We start from the raw sequence: 21,790 nt of genomic DNA, 5'->3' as shown, positions 1-21,790 counted from the left end.
CTTTGTTACTTGAACATGTTTGTTAAAAGAATGAAATGTGAGTTTAAATTAGTGTGGTTACCTTTTGTATATTCTTGAATAATTTTTCTGTTCATATTGTTAATGATATCCAATAGTAAATGGAAATGTATTGGGGAGATAATTGTTCTTATGAATTAATGTTGGGGAGTATTGAAGTATTTGCATGTGCCCTACAATTCTAAATTGTTGGGAGAATGTTGTTGCATTCATGTTTGCTTGTGATTTTTGTCCTTTGTTGAATAGTTGTTGGAAAAGAGAAATATAAGTTGTGAGGATTCAAAAGAAAAGACAATATATGTTGAGGCGACTTTTTTTTATTTGTATATATATAACATATTCACCCCCTCACCCCCGTCTTGGTGTAGTACATCATTGAGATTCACTTTTACTTGTGATTCATGAAAAAAGTTATGAAAGTGTATAGTTAAAATATGTGATCTAACACATTCAAGTGTCATATCCCAATAGTAATACATGAAGATAATGTTGAATATATTGCACAAATCAAAGAAATATATATTAAAGATGATTGAATCAAACACATTTCATCAAATTCTTCTACACTCATGAGTTTTAGAAGAGCGATGAAATTAATGTTAAGATCGAGTTACAACTTAGCAAACCTATTCATAAAAGCATTGTTAACTGTAACACCTAAGAAAATCATATATAGTATTAAAATGCAATAGCTCAGAGATCTTGATGCTTAGTGTCACAACCACAAAATTCCTACTCTAATTTTTGTAGTTATGTGGTGCATATAAGCCCTTGAATCCAACCTACACTTTCTCTCACAAGATGACAACAAACAACAATCCCATACATGGCACACATAAGGTTTATAGGGCATTGACTCCAACTTGTATTTTATTAGCTTATTGAATAAGAATATAAGACATTAACTAGACTCTCATAATATCTAGTGAGTTCAGGTTTTGCTTATGATTTCTTACCCTAAATCTCTATTAGGAGGTTCTCTAGTCCTCCCTATTTGTAAAGTGGTGTCATCCTCCCTTTGTTAAACTAAGAGTACACATTCTAGTTCTACTTGGACTCTTTCTAATAGGCCATGACACCAACCACTCTTACTAGGACTCGAGAGTCCTAGTTCTTCTCAAACTACAATTACAATAGGAATTGAGACTCTTACTCATGCTTGACTTGCAATCCCACTTTGAGTTCAACTCTTCATATTGCTATCGCATGCATCTATATATATGGCTCATGTGCATGCTAAGCCCTCTCTTGGCTTGCATATCCGAATTGTGTTTGTGTAGAGGCAACATGCTTCTGCATCTGCTTCTTGTTGCAACTATGTGCCTTGCCCAAGCCCTTTTCTTGATACACCAACGTGTCATGGCTTTGTGCCCATGACTCCCCATGCACAAGGCATTGTGCCCTTGTGTATTCCATCTGAGTTGACATCATTTTTCTACATTGATATGCTCCATCTGAGTTTCTTTTGGTGTTGTACATGTCATGACATTGTGCTCATGGCTCACTAAGTTGTCTCCTTGCACAAAGTATTGTGCCCTTATGTCACCTTGCTACTTTCATAGGTTACTCATGAGGCTAAGGTGTTGCCTCAGAGGCCTTAGTGTCGCATGATCCATGTCAAGGGGCTAACACTTGTTGCTAAAAAAGTTATAATCATCTTAATATATAAGAGGAGCAAATTAATAAGGAAGTTACTACACTATACTCTTTTTTCCTTTGTCCAAGTTTTGTCTTACTAGGTTTTACTAACAAGGTTTTTAACAAGACAATCATAGTAGCCAAAAATATTAAAACAATATTGTACTTTTGTCTTTCCTCATAAGGTTTTAATAAGACACATTGTAAAACACATGACATCCAAGGGAAAATGTTATGAACAGGTATATAATTTCATGAATATCATCATTTCTTGTAATAAACTTTTATATTATCAGTGTAACCTTCACAATTATTAGAAAAGTATTTATTATAGTCAATGTAATTATAATCCTATAAATAAGATTAAAGTTACTAAAAATAATAACTCTAAATTCACTTTTTCTCATAATCTTTTCTTTGTATTCTCTACTTTTACAATACTTGTAAACATGATTCAAATTCAATCTACTTTTGGTGAATATGGGTTAAATATATAATTGTACTTGTATCAAATTTATGTAAACTTGTATAACTCGATTAATAATATAAATTTAATTCGAATGAACCTATTTAATAATATTGTTGATTAACTTAATTATAACTTTAAATTTTCTAACTCATTTTGACTTATTTAATTTTTTTTTTTAATAAATAGGTCAATTAAGCCATAAACATGTAGTTGAGTTAATAATCAAATAGACTTATACAAAACTTAACTTAACTTGATTATTAAATATGAAAATATGATAATTAAATAGGTTAAATGAGTTACACAACATGTTATCTCTATTTAATAATTTTATAGTATTTGAATTTGTATTTTTTAATATGATTATTATCATTATTCATGTCATATTTAACTTGGTCCGTTTAGTAGAATGTCTAGACTTTGAAATGATAGAAATGCGACCTACCAAAACTAATTGCTATCCCTACAAACACCTAAATACTTGCCTAATTGCCATTACCAAAACTAGTTGAGTTAATAATCACATAGACTTAGATGGTGTTTGTTTTTTTTTTAACTTTTTGTTGAAAGCAATTTGTTTTCAGAATTTAAGTTTTTTTTTTTCTATTTTTTTATGACTTAATATAAACTTTATATTAAATAGAAAAAAACCAAAATATGTAGCTTTTTCTAAATATAAAAAATAACATATTGATTTTTTTTTTACTTTTTAATATTTAATAGAAATAAAATATATATTATAAAAACAAGCAACCTAATATTTAACACTATTAAACTTTAAGGTTCTATTTAAAATTAAGTAAAAAAATAAACACCATTTTATACAAGACTTAACTTAGCTTGATTCTTAAATAAAAAAGTTATAATTATTAAATACAAAGATTTGATAATTAAATAGGTTAAATGAGTTACATAACATGTTATCTCTATTTAATAATTTTATAGTATTTGAGTTTATATTTTTAATACAATTATTATTATTATTCATGTCATATTTAACTTGGTCTATTTAGTAGAATGTCTAGACTTTCAAACTATAGAAATGCGACCTACCAAAACTAATTGCCATCCCTATAAAAACCTAAATTCTTGCCTAATTACCATTACCATCATTGTCCGTGTATCCGATTAATGATAGAACTATTGAATTTGAAAAGTTGATAGGATATATTCGTAATTCATAAATTTAGAAAAAAGGAAAATTTCAGGTTGCATTATCTTGTGGACAGGGAAGAAGATATTCCACCTTTTGAGACATTGAAAAGGAGCTTCTCCCATTAGGGGTGGTCCAAAGCAAGAACATGAGGTGGCTGCCCAATTGCCATCTCCTCTGGCATCTTTTATCAATTTTAGAATTGTTTGACTCGAAAATTTTCAACAGATCCCGAACTCTTCTCCGTGTACAGTTTGTAACCATTACTTTTGTATATATGGCAAACTAAAGAATTTTGGTCAAAGATTAAATTCAATTGGGAGAAGATTAGGATTTTTTTTTATATATTTTAATTTGATACTTAAAATAATAAGATTTATAAAAAAAATATAAAAAGACAAAAAAGACGGAGTAAAGGAAGGACAAGGTTTGACTAAAATTTAAATATTGTTGTTATTTAATAAATTAAATTCTGTCAAATGATTAAAAACCACATATTTGAACCGTCCAAAGTCATAAAAAAATAAATTTAGCATAGGGGTAATCAACTTTTTCAAATTTGGTTCGAATATAATAAATAATTTATAAAAAAAATGATTATATGATCATATTCAGACCTAATAAATAAATAGATTTGGGAGAGGTGGTTCCTAATAATTCTAAATTTAGCAAAAATCAAATCAGTCAATAATTAAAAATAAATAAAAATTGAGAACGTACCCTTGGATCGTCCAATGTCATAGTGGGGATTCGGCTTTTTATATTGGGTTAGAAATGAGTGAAACAATTATAAAGATCGCATATTGTTTGTTGCTGACTACATCGTGACTCACCCTATCTACCCACACGAAACGACGAGGGGGCAGCATTGATAGTTGAATGAGTCGCATTTTGATAATTTAACTATTTTATATTTTTTTTAAAATAAAAATAAAAAGAGAGAATAATGTAATTATGCATCATCACAAAAATTATATTTAATCATTTATATTATTATTTTTTAATTTTATTAAAAATTAAAATTTTTTCATACTGAAATTTATGCATCCAGGAACACAACCCTTAAAAACAAGATATCACATTTATATGAAAAAAAATATTATTTTTTTATGAAAAAAATAAAATTAAAGTGTATTAAAGTATTAAATCGAAAAGAATGTATAATTTTTATTTGATTTAAAAATAATTAGGGGATATTTGGTAAAACTTAATACTTATCACTTAATAACTTAAATTAATTTTAAATTAAAATATATTTAAGTTGTTGATTTAAAATTTATTACTTAATTTTTATTTTTAAGTACTAAAATTATTTAATACAATTAACTTTAAAATTATTACAAATCATCATATTGAAGTGGATTGTTTTTACTTATTATTTAAAATTGTTTTTGACTTAAAATCATATCATTAAATTATTTTAATAAATATATTTAGTAATTTATATTAAATTGTTAAATTGGTTTACGAAACACCCATTTCCTTTAAAAAAAAAAATTTTAAATCTAAATTCAACTATTGAAAAAGTTTGATGGTCATAAATTTAAAATCTTTCAAAATATTTTTTAAAGATATGAGATAAGTTTACATTTCTTGTACAAATGATTTTTACTTTTTATATAAAAGTTATTAAAATAAATAAGAGGAAGTGCATTCAAAGCACACCTCAATATTATTCCCTTCTATTTAAAAGAAAAATCAAGGGAGCAAATGATGTGAAATAGGTAAAAAAAAAAATCCCCAAATAGTATTATTTTTCCCACTAAGCTTATGAATGTAAAACAAAAACAATATTGTTAAAGTGGTTTTGTTACTTTTTGTGCCAAATTTAATGAACGTTTTGGCGAATTGAACACAAGATAGATTAGATTAGAACTCCTGAGAATTGTTTCAATGCATACAAACTTAATTTTCCCATTTTAACTCTCAAATATTTAGGGAAGGCATGTAGCTCATGATCGGAAGCAAACCTCCAATTTTCACTTGTGCTATTGTGATCAAACGTAGGTGGTGTTTGCTTTTTTGGCTTTTTGCTGAAAGCAATTTAATTTTAGAATTTAGGTTGTTTGTTTTTTTATTTTTTCATGACTTATTATAAAATTTTTACTAAATAGAAAAAGTTAAAACATATAGCTTTTTCTAAATAGAAAAAATAACATATTAGTGTTTTTTACTTTTTAATATTTAATAGAAATAAAATACTATAAAAACAAATAATTTAATATTTAACAATATTAAGCATTATGGTTCTAAATAGTAAAAAAAACAAACAAGTCTAACAATCAAATCACTTCACCGGAGGCTACACATATAGACTCATTGAAACCAACCCAACAAACCAATTATACAACCCCACGTGACTCACCGCCTGTTATCATAACACCCCGTGACCCCACGGTGCACATTATCATCATTCAAACTTCCATGTGCTTGCTAACATGTCCCTTTCTAGAAATTAACCTTAACAATGCTGATTGGTGGCCCTCCTCTCCCGTACCACCACAGGAAGGCCACCTCTCACGGTGGCCGTGAGCCCCGAATCGAACCGGGGTGCGACGTTGGCGTGAACAACGTGGATATCGAATGGTCGGAGCACCGCGGCCGCCACGCTTTTCATCGCCACCACTGCCATTTCCTTCCCTAAGCAAACCCTAATCCCAGCTTGAAAAACTGGGTACTTGAATGGGCTCTGTGGAAAGAATGTACCATTATTTAGCCACCTCTGTGGCTTGAATTCCGTGCAATCTGGACCCCAAATTGCTTCAATTCGACCCATTGCATAGGGATGGTAGGTAACCCTAGTGCCCTTCATCACGAATGTTCCATCTCGAAGAACATCGTCTTGTCGGGCAAACTTTGAATCGAATTGCACTGGTGGATAGAGTCTTAGGCTCTCATAAACAGCTGCATGGAGGTAGTGCATTTCCCTAATTTGTTCAAAGCTCGGGAACTCTTGATTTGGGTGCATGATTCGGTCTGCCTCGTCTCTGATTTTGGACTCAACCTCTGGGTGAGTGGCCACCAGCCAGAAGAATGTTGTCAGTGCGGAAGCCATGGTGTCGCGGCCTGCGAGGATGAAGCTTATAACAATGTCTTTCAAGTAGTTATCGTCCTTGATGCAAGCCATGAATCTTGAAAGAAGGTCTTGGTGTGTGGAAAAGCCTAGTTTTCTCTTCTGCATTATCACCTCCTTGGCAAGGACATTGACTTTCTTGATGGCCTCCTTCAGCCTTCTCTCTGAACCTAAATTCAACAAACGTTTGATCTTCCAGATCAATGGTGTGGCTACCATTGCTCTCTCTGCAGATAACTTGGTTGCAAGATCAAAGGATTCAGCGAATTGGGAGATGGGCAAGGCCAATTCGAGGCAACCGGGGTCCAAACCGAAGGAAAATTTACAAATATTATCAAAAGTGAATCTTCGAAAAACATCTTGTAAATCCAATACGCTGCCATCTTTCTCAGCATTTGATGATAAAAGGGGTAGAAGCCGATGTTTGATCTCGGCCATGACAACCTCAAACGCAAATGATCGTATAGAGACACTTCCAAGCTCTAGAGAAGCCATTTTCCTCTGAAACACCCATGAATCTCCGTCCACATTGAAGATACCCTTACCAAGGAGATCACCAAGAATGGTAGAGAATGGTTTTCCTTTTGGATAATTATCGAATCGGGTCTTGAGCATATACTCAACATTATCCGGATTTGCAGTGATGGTGTTGCCAAGAACATGTATATGAATGGTGTGGGTTGGGGACTTTTGGAGAAGATGAGTATACCAGTCACAGAGATTGCCGAACTCCATCAACCAGCTAGATGTGAGGTACCCACGACAAATATCACAATTGCACCAAACTTTCTGCCTCATGAAAAGAAGAAAGAAAGAGAAAATAGAGAAGGATATGGTGAAGAAGAAGAAGATGAAACAAAAAGATGCTTGCAGAGATTGCAAGAAAGAGAGGTTTTCAGAGTATTCCATCAAAGGATAATGGAGCAGAAACTTTCAAAGAAGAAGAAGAAGACGGAGAAGAACGAGAGAGTCAGTGCCCGGATATAGGGAATAATATGAGTCGAAAATGAGGGACTTTTTTTATTTGATGAGTGCTTTTGGTGACAGACTAGACAAAGCTTTCAATTTATGGGGATGGTAAGTTTATTTGTTTGTCAGAAGAAACGGATGGAAACATTGTTACTTTTGCCTGCGTGATTGTCAGTGGTGGTTACATATGGATCATCTTTCCACGCACACAAAAGAGGAAGTACCATATCTCAATTCGACCACATAAAATTCAATAATTAAAATTGATTTTGAAATACCTAAAAGCTAAAAATTTTAAGGTACGTGAGTCACCAACTTTTACATGTGATAGTCAATAAAATCAGTACATAAGTTAAAATTTTGGATTATGTTATTCTTTTTATTCAAAAGGAAAAGAATTTGATGAGAGTTAGGATGCTTTTTTTTTCCTTTTTTTTTTTTCAATTTAAAATTAATTCTCCAAACATTTCCCAATTTCAAATCAAACCCAAGTTATTTAAAAGAAAAAAAATGAACGATTGTAAGACTGGCATAATTTAATCATTCTTTGACAAATTGAACAATGTATATATATATATATATATATATATATATATATATATATATATATATATATATATATATATATATATATTCTAAATTATATATTGTTTATGCCTTTGAAGATGATTTTGATAAAATAAAAAAAAAACATTTTGGATGATAATTAAGCATCACCTCCTGAGGTTAAAAAAGGCAGGTCTGTCATACACAATTCAAATCATGGTGCATCTTTCGATTCCACAAATAATTTCATTTGATTGATTTTGCACAAAGTGCAAGACTGTGGGGGCATTTACGCAATTATCGGGTGGATTGAGTACAGCGATTTGGTCATGTAATAAAAAGAGATACAAAATATATGCTATAGCAGGCGACGATGGGGGTGGCTATGGTCCACTTCTGAGTGAAATCACCAAGAAAACACACTGAAATAGCACGAGTTTCGCCCGTAGAAACCACTGAAAGTGGGTCGTTTATACTTTATAAGACATATCTCAATCCACACGTCACGGAATATGTAAGTCTTTATATGAGTTATCCATCCAGCCACGTGCACAAAAAATTTATAATACTGTTTTAGGTTTTGATTGAATTCCGGTTAGTTGTTGGGAAAGAGTGTGGTAGATGGGGATCCTTGGTTGCACTGCCTTCAGATCAAGGTAGATGGGATTCATTGATGGCACTAGTCACTATGTTGTTAATTTTGCAATGCATGGCCAAAGTCTCTGACATAGCCATTACTGTAGCAAAAGTTTTACCCGATCATGAGCTTACCGTGGAAAAGGAAAAATAAATGAAAGTTGAGTTGTTCATGTTAGTTTGCCTTTTGGGTAACATCAGCTTTTTTTCCTTTTTTCTTTTTCCTTTATTTATTTTTTATTTTTTTTTATTTTTTGGTGTGTGCGATGAATGAATATATATATACCTTCTATAATTTAAAATTTGGCTTTAAAAGTATTGAACTTTTAAGTAATTTTACTTAGAAGAGCTTTTACATTTTAAGTCATTCTATTTTGAAGATCACTTAAGCAGTACTTAATCAAAGGTTTTAGATAATAAAAAAGTTATATCAGACAAAATTCAAGAGAATATGTGGCTTAAAACAATGTGAAAAGTTGTATCAAGATTCAATGTAAAATTTAGCAATACCTACTCTTTATGCACTTGATGTGGAAATGTTGAGTTTCCATGCAAGTATCTGTGACTAGTCCTTGATGAATGGCCTGAGTCCTCTATAGCAGATGGGTAATGATTTCTTCTTTCACCACCACATTGTCTTAAGAAAGGGCTTGTCAATTGGGCCTACCAATTCTAGTGCGAGGAACAAAGGTGGGTTAGGGCTCCACATGATGGAAATTGGAACTCCTTGCCTTATAGTCCAAAAGAGGTTTGGGTTTTTTTTCGAAGGCTGACTCCTGCTGGGAGATCAGCATATGCCCATTCTTTGGAAACAATGGTGAAAATCATGAAGGCTAGAGCTGAGGCTTCATTACTGGGAGTATGTTCTACAGTCAATGCTAAATAATTGACTTGTGGCTTGATAATTAAGCACCAATACATCACTATTCTCCACCCAGAACTATAAAATATAAACCCTGCAAATATGATCTGGACATTCGAAGGTGAGGGAACTGATTCCTTGTTATCATGATCTAAGCTTAAGAAAACAAAGTTGGTTTCAGAATGAGGATATGGAAATAGATTTCGTGCTCTCTTTCGGTTGATGCGACACTCATGTGGTTGGTTCGCAATTCTCTTCTTTTGGGCCACATGGCCTTCAATTAGGCCAATTGGAATAGGCTCCATATATTCCCTCTTTCAACCCCTATATGCTGCGATATATGACCAAATACATGACCCCATAAAATTCCTTTTCTGCAGTTCCCTTCTCTTTATCCAGTATAAGTTCTTCAAAACTAGAAAATATTTGTATATTAGGTTAACATGACAATAATTGTGAGAGAAGAATAATTTTGTATTGATAGAAAATTGTACGTACTGTAAGTAGATGCTTCTTTATTTTTCATCGAATCATAACTAGCAAGTTATAAAGCACCAGCAAATGGAAGATTTGACAATTCGACGGGAAGCCTGTTTTTCCTTGTCTTTTTCTTTTCCTTTCTTCATGGATATTCTGAATAATTGATATTGCTGAAAATTTGGGTACTCCGCCATATTTTTCCTCAATCAGAAATTCTTGACGAACACTCTTTTTAACTGTTCATTGTGGTTCTCTAGGGAACTTTACTTGAAGGTCTAGTGTATACATCATGCACCTATCCAGTGAGGGGATAATTAAAGACCTGTGTTGCTAAAGCAAAAACACTTTTAATGCTTTATGAGCAATACGAATCTCTAAAGAATCAATTAAAGTGAAATATGAACTTGATATTCGTCCATAAGGTGAATCCACAAATTTAATGTCTTGGAAGTATGGGCATGTCCTCAAAACCTATGCAAGTTTCATGCCTTGGTGATATCATTCTTTGAGTGGGTGTGGCTGTGCTCTAAGGAATAAACTATAGGCAAGGATTCCCAATTAGATAAGCATTACTGAAAATTAATTATCAGCTCCATACTTGCCCAAAGAATATGATGCATTCAAGAGGGCGTGTTCTCTCTTATAAATAGGTCTCCCTTGGCTGCTCTGAGACAAGCACAAGGTTCTTCACTAAAGACACATAAAGACCTTACATTAAGAGGACATGTCGAGGACAGCAAGCGCTACCACATGGCAGGCCGTGGAAACTGCACCACCCCGTCTTCTTAAAGTAGAGAGAAGGCTTAGTGTGGGGAGGAGATTGGAAACCATTGAAGAAGAGAGCGGTGAGAGCAGCAGTCGCACTCATACCTGCAACGGGAAACTGCCGGCCTTTGATTCATCCTCCAAGGCTGATTTTCCCAAACAGTTCCCCTCTATTGTGGCTGGGTAAAAGGAATTGATCACAGCTCTCTTTTATGGTTGGTAGCCTCTCTTCTTTGATGAGTGTGTATTTTCTGTTTAGAGCTCAATCTGTAACATGTATTAATTAGAAAAAGAGAAAAAGAAAAGAAGAATATATGTAGATGTGATGAATGAATAATAGGGTCCTTGAATCATGGAAATTAAAATTTTGGATGTTGCCTCCTCTTCCCTTCTTCTCTCTAAGAATTTGTAGTGTTTGGTTCTGTCGACTGACAGATATAATTCTCTAGTAGAATTATTTATGTTTTCACAGATGATTCTGGTTCTCAATTATGGGGAGAAAAAGGTCCCAATGAAATTAGTTAGAAGAGCTGAATGGGAAATTCAAGTATTTATTCGCAGTTTTGCTTATATTTTCAATAAAACATAGCCATTTAGGATGGCCTCTATAAGCTGGGAGTCTGACAAACTGCTGGAGGTAGGTTCAGCATTTGCCTATGTTATTGCTTAATCCTTCTCAACCTCTCTGGATTCCTCTGGTGAATGAACATCCAGAGTAAGGAGATATTCTAAAGGAAAATAGTAAATTCCCCAAAATCTTTATTAAAAATACCTCAACACATTCAGTGAGATTCAGTATGTCATGTGATTTTTTTTCTTTAAAATTGAAAATATTCAATTACTAAGTTTTTATCAAAATTCTTATATATTCAAAGTGGCTAGCATTCGTGAGATATATGAGTTTGTTTGAATCTCTACTTCTTGGTGAAGTTTTTAAGTACTTACAGCACCCATATATAGCATCCACTGAATGCGAATCCACACAGAATTTGTTCTTCCTGACAACTTGATTTAGAGACTTTCCATATGCAGAAAGATTCGTACTACGTATGCTCAACAGAGTTAATAGGATCTGATCATAGCACAAATGGATTAGTTCTATGGCTTGATAAGTTTGTTTACTACAATTCAAGTTTGAACAACTTAGTGATGACTATAGTGCATGATCTCCGTACTTGGTGGGTTGACTTATCTTAGTCATGGAGTGGGCCTTTGAGGTGGATATATTAGTGTGCATGTGTGGCTCATCATAGAAGACCTATGGAGATGCATGTCATGTGTGCTATCGATTAGAAATGCAATATCTCCTAGTTATATATTGCAGGTGCTCTTAATTTTGAGGGGTCATCAAGCTAACGTTTGGGTTTGTGATCACTTCGAGAGTGGTTGCATGAAAAAAGAAAAAAGGAAAAAGGGAAAAAGGAAAAATGTACATAGGAAGATTAGATATTCACCTTAAATTATTGAAAAAATAATTGTACATCTAGAAACCAATTGATTAAATATGCCAATGATAAAACTTAAAGGTGGAATATTTCTTTCTTTCTTTCTTTTCTCTACTTGTTTTTTTTTTTTTAAATTCTTAAAGTAAAACCACACTAATAATAGACAAAGACATCTTGAAAATTCACAAGAAGTAGGGATCAAGGCTTCACGTGGAATTAATTACTTGTCATTTAAGGGTCTAAATCACCCTACAAAATTTGGCACCCTCATTCTTGCATATCCGAAGACAAATCAAATGCAAGCATCTTGTGGTTGAAGTGAACTATAATTCCTTCTTTATACAATATAGACACCATTAATTAACTACGGGATTGAGAACTAATATTTAAATTTAACTTGCTAATGTGAAATAAATAAATTGGTTTAGAGCCTCTTTGGGTAATATTTTTAAAACGGTTCTTAAGAATAATTTTGTGTTTTCAAAAACAAGGAACTAAATTCTAAAACCAATTTTTTATTCTTAAAAAAAAACATGTTTAGTTAAACTAATAAAAAATAGTTTTACAAGGCAAATAAAAAAAAATTGTATTTTCTTTGATCAACTTAATGTTGTAAATGTAAATAATTTTTAGATAAAAAAATCTGTATCCATTTTTAAAATGGTTTTCATAAATTTTAAATTAAAAATTGCATCCATTTTTATATATAAAAATTGTTTTCCCTCTCCTTTCTTTTCCTTATTTTATTATTCCATTATTTACTCTTTCCCCAATTTTTTTTCCCATTTGCACAATTTCTTCTTCCCTCATTTTTTTTTTCCTTTCTGCACACTTTTTCTTCCCTAGATCTTTCTTACATTCTCTCTCCCTCTCTAAAACTTCACCTAATTCTCACATCTTTCTCTTAATAAGATTCTTCATATATCAATAAAGCTTCTCTCTCCAAATTAACAAAAAAACTCATGAAGAGGCAATTTTTGAGTTGGGAAGCCATTAAAGTAAAATTTTCCTTTTCTCCTTTCCAAATTATCCATCATACACAAAGGGGTGAAAAATTCCAAGGGCAATGTTGTTTTTTTCTTTGTACTTCGTTGTGTATAGAGCTCTCAAGTTGAGGAGAGGAGACATGAAAACACGGATACCTTTTGAAAACATGGAGAAAAACATTCCTTTTCCTTTTGAATAGTGTAAAAAAAGAGGTGAAAACACCTTTAAGATGTTCTCAAAAAAAAAAAAAAAAAAAAAAAAAGGGATTTTGAAAGCAAGAAAAATATGGAGAACATAAACAACATCACTTGCCAAACATGCATGTTTTTTGTTTTTCTAAAGTGAAGACTAATGTATAAAACCTACTATGCCTCAGTGATAATTCCATGTCTTGTAGAATCATCAAGTTGACCATAGCATTAGCATATCTTACCTACATGCTTTCAAAATTATGTGATTGGTGATGATAATGCCCTAAAAAGTGAAGAATTCATGGGTTTAGTTTTATTTAAAGAATGTGGTTCGGCTTAAATTTATGGATGAAGAAATTCATGCAATTTAAAAAATCAAGTACAAGCCAAATGGAGAAGGTGGTTGCTTCAAAGCAAGATCGGTAGTCAAGGTTATAAGGAAAAAAAAAATGTTATAGACCCCAAAATTTGTCCCAAACTTTAATTTAATTTATTTTCGTTTTTATTTATTTATTTTTATTTTTGTTTAATTTATTTATTTCTATTTATAGGACTTTTGGTTGGTTAGTTTTAAGTATAATCCTCTTGATTTTAACTCATTTTCATGCCCACTTGTACCCATTTTTAAGGAACCAATTTGGACCCTCCGTGTTTTTTACTTTCATCACCACCATCCAACCCTAAGACCCAAGAAAAAAGCCCAAACCGTCCCCCAACCCCTTTATCTCTTATTTTCTCATTCCTTTCCTTTTTTATTCTTCCTCTTCTCTTTCCTTCTTTTTCTTTTCTTCATCCTCCAAACCATCATACCCATGACGACTACTACTCTCACCACCAGTGATGCCACTACCAGCCAACAGTCCCCTTCAACTTCGGCAATCACCCCCCTCCCCTTGGCCACTTCTTATCTCCTTCTCTCTCTCTCTCTCCCTCTCTTTCACACCATACCCACGACTCCCACACCACCACCCCACCATGAGCACCACCATCACCATCCATGGTGAAGCTCACCACAAGTGGCTATTGTCACTTCGACGCCGACAACACCATCTCTCGACCATGACACCCATTCCCTCCTTTGTTATTTCAAAAGTTTAAAAAATGATAAGTCTTCCCTTCTTTCTTTACATCTTCACCGTGCATTGTTTGGAGACTCACGTATTGTTTATTGGGCTTTGGATTTTGTTTATAGGCTTTGAAGATATTGGGCTTGCATGGTTGTTGATTTGGGCTACTAACTTGTGTGATTTGGGATGTTAAATTGGGCTTGAGTTTGGGTCTGCTTGAATTTATTTGATTTTTGTTGATTGGGCTTACTTGTATTTGGGTTGGTGTTTTGACATTGCACTGAGGAGAATTGGTGCAGAGTGTATTAGTTGGAGGCAGTGAATACGCGTTGACCGAGTCAAACCAGCTGCTGATGCCCAAAATCCCTCCATTTCGCTTCTCACAGGACTTGAACCCCCGACCAAAAGAATGGGGAAGACACCTAGCGACCATCCAGCCAACATTGCAGTTTGTTTATAATGTGGCACCATACATATATATATTAAAAGTGTTCATATACACAAAATATTAAAACAATCTTTTAATTACGAATTAATTATAATTATTTTATAAGTAAATAAAATTTTTTCATTTAATTAAGTAGCAATAAGTTTTAATATCATTAATTTATTATTAATTAAATATTAAAAAATTATATATTTATTATCATTTAATACAATTAAATTAAATATATCATAATTTTAATATTAAATATATTTTAAAATTAAACATATTATAATCAAATATCACAATATTATTATTGAATAATATTTGATGTAATTTAATAATCAATGTATATATATATATGCATGACATGTTAGAATTTTTAACTAATATAATCGAGGTTTATTGAGTTGGGACCAATATTGTCTCCAACAGTAAGACGGGGTTCCTTCATCTATCAATCCCATTGAACCACATCGATCCTCATTTTGGTACTAAAGGGACATTGCAATGTAATGTGTATAAATTCTTGATATTTAATAAAATGAAGTATTTTATGTAACTTTATAATGAGAACAATTACAAAATTAACATTTCTTATAGATCGACATAATATAATTACATCTAATATCGTAAATTATATCATATGTATATCAATTCTTTCAATAAAACAACTTTAAAATGTTTATTATACTTCTAATTATATTATTATGAGGTTTTCCTTATATTTTCATGAGTTTTTAACAATTTTGAGTCTATCGATATTTTTTTCCAAAATATCTGCCGATATATCTCCGATATATTCGATATATCCGTAAAATCAAAAGTACCGATATATCCGTGATTACCGATATTTTCTTCCTTGGTTGGAGGCAGTTGGGATAGTTGGAAACAAGGTATGGGTTTGGGATAGTTGGAAACAAGGTATGGGTATGGGCAGAAAGTTGGTGGGACTTGATTTGGGGGCTTTTTTAACTTTTGCAGCAATTTCTAAAAATAATTATTAAAAAATGGTAGTTGAAAAAATATTGATAGATCTATGACAGTTTTGGCCACGTGGAAGGTGTCTTTTGAAGAAACATCTTTCACAATTTTCAAAATCATGATACATATTTAAAATAATTGAATTTAAGATAAATGTGTCTCTTGAAGAAACACCTTCTATAATTCCAGAAAATTTGATTTATATTAAAGGTGTCCCTTGAAAAGACACCTTCCATGTGGTCAAAACTGTCATAGATCTATCAATATTTTCCAAACTACCATTTTTTAATAATTATTTTTAAAAATTGCTGCAAAAGTTAAAAAGCCCCTTGATTTGGGATAAAAAGAGGGATTGGAGCAAGAAGAGGGGATGACTCTTAGATTTTCACAGCTCTCCTTGTGTTTTGAATTTTTTCTTTCATTCTAGTAAGAGAGTATGGAGATTGATTGTATATTTGGGCTTCATTTTGGAAGATGTTGAGACCTCTCGGGATTGGTATGTAAAGGGTATATTTTATTCATCATTGTCCTCCTCTTTACTTTGTTATTTTTGTATATACTAAATGTATTTTGTTTGTCATTTTGGTAAATATTGTTGCATGGATTCACTTTCATGCTCTTCTAAATATTGTAAATTTTTGTTAGTGGTTATTATTGTGTATGCATTAAAGTAATTTATTTATTTATTTATTCATTCATTCATTCATTTTGCATTCTTTCTCATTTTTAGATTGTTCTGTAAAGTAAATTTATCTTATTTATTTGTTTGTTTATTTTATAATAATAATTATTATTATACTAAAACTGAAGCTTTTTTAAGATTTAATTATTTATAATAACTTTTTTAAGTAAACTGAAATTCATAATTCTAATAAATCAAAATTTTCAATACATTTTTTAATAAACTATATTTTGTTTTTTAAAAAATAGATAAACATAAATCTATAGTTATCAAGATAAAATCTCTTTTTTAATAGATAAACTCAAATTCTATAAAATTGATTTTTTTAAAAAAAAAAAAAAACAAAATGCTCTTTATTTTAATAAAACCGGAAGAGTCTTTTTTCCTTTTTTGTAAAATAAAAAAAAAAGAAAAACTTTTTTTTAATAAAAAAACCATTTTAAATAAAAATAATAATTAAAATCAGAAATTCATGATTGTAATAAATTTGAGATTTTTTTTAATAATAAAGTTGACATTTCTTTTATACAAAACCAAAAATAACTTTTAAAAAAAAAAGTTACAAAGCTTTTCTAAATAAAATTGAAATTTTTTAATAAAGTAAGATAAAATGCTTTTTTTTTAAATTATTTTAATTCAAATATATATATATATATATATATATATATATATATATATATATATATTGTAAATAAAAAAGGATTGAAATACTTTTGTAAATAATTCTAAGAGTATTTTTTTAAGTTAAAAACCATTTTGGATTAGAATTAGTTTATAAATTAAATTACAAAAGTTCTCTTTTAAATAAATAAGAGATAACTAATTTTTTTTTAGATAAACTTGTATTTTAATTATTTATTTATTTAAATAAAAACAAAATTTCTTTCTCTTTCCAAGCAAATTTGTAAAAAGATATTCTTTTAATAAGTGTTAAAAAAATAAAAGACAAATTTCTTTTCTTAATAAAAGTTAAGCAAATTCCCTTATTTAATATAAAATTTTAAAAAGCATCTTTTTAAATAAAAATTGAGAGACTTTTTTCTTCATAAATAAATTTGTAAATGGGCTTTTTATAAATAAAATTGAATTGGAATTGATTTGTACATGAAATTTAAAAATCATTTTATGATGAAAGTCAAGTAAGACTCTCTCGAATGAAATTACGAAACTGCAAATTTATTTATTTTTAACTCTCAAATTGGAACCACTTTTTGTGAATAAAAAAAAAAAAAATTGTTTTCTTAAATAAAATTGGATAAACAACTTTTTATAAATTCCAAATCTTTAAAGATAAGTTATAAATTTGAAATCTTTTTTTATAAAATTGATGATATTGTGGACCCGAATTTTAAGTCGCTACTTATTTTAATTTATTTTAAAGGGAAAATAAAACAAAAAAGAAAACCCTGAAGAAGTGACTCCATAGTTTTTGGAAAAGCGTGTCTTTGAAAAACTGGAGTCTAGGTTTGGATATTAGGTTACCTATTGGGAAGGTACCTCTAAAAGGTAGCACCTCTCAAAGTCCTAATTAATTATAGATACCTAAGTAGGCTAGGTATTTAAAAAATATATATATAGCATGACAAACAAAAAAAACAATCACAAATATAAAGAAGATTTAAGATGTGTACCTAGACTACTTCTCAAGCGCTACCACAGAAACATCAAAGTTAGTTCAAATAAGTATATCACTTACCATGCGCAACATGGGTGCAGTTCACAGTGACAAGCATATTCACAGAATTTAGAAGATGGGCGTTAGGAGGCATACTCGGATAGCATAGATAACTTGTAACGTGCTTTCGCAAGTCATGAAGGGTTAGATAATAAATAATGAAATACAGAAATCCTAGCATGCTTGTTATTTAATTAGCATAGCAAAAATGATCAAAGTATACGACATCATCAATTATCTTATACATCTTGTATATAACTCCTAAAAAAAAAAAATAGATATGATTTCAAAAAATGGCAAAGGTGGTAGTAAAGACGAGCTAGTTTTGAAAATTTTTCTTATGTAGGGGTTCCATCAATTCCCCAATTGATATACACAAATCCAGCCCAGAATTATCCTATTTATTTAGGACCACAAGCTTGGATTCGTATTCCACTCAAAACCAAAATTTTTATTAAAAACTGAGAAATATGCAAATTGATCAAGACATAGTTGCATATTATTATTATTTTTTTTAAAAAAAAAAAAGATTTTGATTCTAAGGACTCTGAATGAAATTTTCTTTTAAGATAGATTTTCAGAGGGATCTTTTAAAAAAAGTATTTTATTTTTAAAATAAAATAAATTAATTTGAAAACAACAAAACATAAGAAACATGCAAAATAACCAAAAACAAAATCACAAAGTAGAATTTGGACAACCTAGCAAACTAACAAGGATGCAGTAGATTTCAGTGAATTAAAAGGTGTCAACTGGCCATTATCCGATTATCAACTTCAGAAGGGACCTTAATTCAACAAGGAGAAGTGTAAACAGTCTTGCAAAGATGATTGCCTCTGTGTGGTTGCTATCTATAACACTAACAATCAGTGTTGGAAGAAGAAGTTTCCTCTCTTAAATGGAAGACACCAACCTACACAAAATGTCTTCGAGTACTCAACTGCTCTCATCAAGGTACGGATTAAAAATGATACTATAGAGAGATGCCCAGACAAGTCTACCTTGATCCTTGTTGGGTCAGTACTCCTTGGCAGCTCTGTGTTCTTTAATCTCTTTCTGTTGTTAGCAATCCCTGCGGCTACTATTCTCTTCTACAACAAGAAACTGATGAATATCGAGTTCGTTTCAAGCAAATTCCCGACCACCAGTGTGAGAACTTATTCATACAAAGAGCTTGAAGAGGCAACCGGTGGATTCAAGGAGAAATTGGGTAGGGGAGCTTTTGGAACAGTTTATAAAGGGGTTTTGGCATCAGATGCTAAAAGATTTGTGGTAGTCAAGAAGTTAGATAAGGTGGTACAGGAAGGTGAGAAGGAATTCAAAACAGAAGTCACTGTGATTGGGCAGACCCACCATAGGAATTTAGTCGGTTTGCTTGGCTATTGTGATCAGGGTGTGCACCGGCTTCTGGTATACGAGCACATGAACAATGGATCTTTAGCAGACTTGTTGTTTGGAATATCTACACCTGAATGGAGCTAGAGACTCCAGATAGCCTTTGGGATTGCAAAAGGGCTAATGTATTTACACGAAGAGTGCAGCACCCCCATCATCCATTGTGATATAAAGCCTGAAAACATCCTCCTTGACGAGTACCTTACACCTAGGATTTCAAACTTCGGACTAGCAAATCTTCTGATGAGAGATCATACTTGGACCCTTACTGTTGAGGCCTCGCGTCCCTGTGATCCACGTAGCTGCCAAATGGACGCACAATCTCAACCAATATTGAGTTCTGGTTCAGTAGTCCCTGCAAAAGATGTCCGGACAGGGTGTCCGGACACACCCTCCGATGGTTTTGTCAGCCATGTATCTAGAGAGATTAATCAGTTGGCCTTTTACTAGGTATAGCAAGCTTACCTTCCTCCTTGCGTGAAGGTTCATAAATATAGTGACAGGAGCTCTGCCTCCCTCTTTAATGGTAGGGAGACTTTTTGGCTTCGTCATGATGCCTCTAGGTGGTGGCAGGGACATCACCACCCTACGGGCGGTTTTTCAGAGATCTTTGGAGGTGACTTGGCTGTCATAGATCGTGGGAGGTGACTTGCCATCATTCCTTTCCTTTCACTCTGCAGGCGGCGGAATGTGGGCTGTGGCAGGCTATCGGAATGACGTAGTAAGACTTGCTTACTTTGGTCAACGATCCAGACAACAATATATCCGGATAGGATATGGCGGTCGTCTGGATGTGGTGTTTGCGAGTGCCGTGTGCTTCTCCCTGAGGGAGTCCGGATAGGAGAAGCGCGTCATGTGTCCTCTTGGGCGAATCCGGATGGAGCTTATCCGGATAGAAATGCGTGCCATGTGTCATCAGGGGAAGGAGTCCCTACACTTACAACCATCAGAGGGACCAAAGGATACGTTGCACCAGAATGGTAATGGTTCAGGAGCAAGCCGATTATGGCGAAAGTGGATGTTTATAGTTATGGGGTTATGTTACTAGAGATCATCAGTTGCAGGAAGAGCGTACATTCACAGCCGAAAAATGAGGAGGAAGCAATACTTGCTTATTGGGCTTATGATTGCTATAGAGGGCACAGATTGGATAAGCTAGTGAAGAATGATGATGAGGCAGGAAAGGACATGGGGATGCTGGAGAGGGTAGTGATGGTTGCCATTTGGTGCATTCAAGAGGACCCTTCTTTGAGGCCCTCCATGGGAATGGTCATACTGATACTTCAAGGAGTTGTTGAAGTTCCTGTACCCCCTTGTCCTTTCCCTTTTAGCTCAACCTTTTGAAACTACACATCCCTAATACAGTATATACACACCTACTCGTCTTTGTAATCCTGGAAGTTCCATATATCATGAACTTCAATTGAATACATATGTTTGTTCTAATAGTGTTTTCTTTGTTAGTATGGTTCCATTTTCTTGTTCTAATAGTACAAACAAGGTTGCTACACTATGGTTATAAATTTCAAGGTGGTAGGTAAACATCTAGATGGTCTTCTTTTCTTCCAGTTGATGTAACATGATTCACCAGCCCATGGCTTCCCTCATATTCTCACCTTTACAGGTATTGGAAAATTGGCAAGCACTTGCCGCAAAAAGTGTATTTTCTAGGTGTTTAGAAAATTCAAAACCAACTGTAAACTCTATCTATATAGAACTTTTGGCAACTTCACCAAAAGCCTTTCAAGCTTTTGGAAGATTCAAAACATAGAAAACCACCCGGTGGTTTCATATATCAGTAGTATGAAAGCGTGTTGTGGACACGGAGCTTGCATTCTTATTTCAATCTTAGTTTGGACCATGCAATTAAACCCTTCTACTAGTTAGCCCAAGGTTTCTTGTAGCCATCTTTTGATGAAAATGAAATAAGAGGTTGGTATTTAATGTAATGTTTCAAAAAATAATTTCTCTCAGCCCCACAGTTACCAATTACCAACAACTTTGTCATGATGGTGATGACTTCAAACACCTACTTCCAGTCCAATCCTTCTTCCATTGGAAAATTTCATATGGGAAACTGCTTTACCAGTTGCTTGAATCCTCTCTTGATCTCCAAAATTTCAATGCTTTTTAGAGTAATGAAGGTGGACATGAGATCCTTGAAGGGAATACCACAGTTTTGGTTTTGTTGTATGCATCCCCTTTGCTCTCAGCTTCTCTTTTAAGGCTCCCATGACTCTGCTGGCCAAATAATTTGAGTCTGAGTTAATCTAATATTAGTTAACTAATTAATTATTAAATTGTATGCAGATCTCACTAGTTAATCTATTC

At 32.5% G+C, this 21,790-nt stretch overlaps 1 protein-coding gene and 1 pseudogene across 1 annotated transcript; one reads left to right on the top strand and one right to left on the bottom strand.

Moving 5' to 3' along the window:
* Positions 1–5,527: 5,527 nt before the first annotated feature.
* On the bottom strand, positions 5,528–7,393 carry LOC117927924 (cytochrome P450 94C1-like). The gene has a single exon (XM_034847655.1). It carries the CDS (start codon positions 7,258–7,260, stop codon positions 5,740–5,742), a length of 1,521 nt encoding a protein of 506 aa, XP_034703546.1. The 5' UTR covers positions 7,261–7,393; the 3' UTR covers positions 5,528–5,739.
* Positions 7,394–10,568: 3,175 nt separating this feature from the next.
* LOC117928391 lies at positions 10,569–20,803 on the top strand (annotated as a pseudogene).
* The last annotated feature ends 987 nt before the right edge of the window (positions 20,804–21,790 follow it).

Source organism: Vitis riparia, chromosome 13, assembly GCF_004353265.1.
Source record: "Vitis riparia cultivar Riparia Gloire de Montpellier isolate 1030 chromosome 13, EGFV_Vit.rip_1.0, whole genome shotgun sequence".
Taxonomy (NCBI): Eukaryota; Viridiplantae; Streptophyta; class Magnoliopsida; order Vitales; family Vitaceae; genus Vitis; species Vitis riparia.
Note: the sequence above shows the minus strand (reverse complement) of the source record. Positions and strands in the feature narration are given on the sequence as shown.

What these genes read in the sequence shown, in the direction of transcription:
- LOC117927924 (XM_034847655.1), bottom strand. Translation starts at nt 7,260, where the DNA reads ATGGAATACTCTGAAAACCTCTCTTTCTTGCAATCTCTGCAAGCATCT.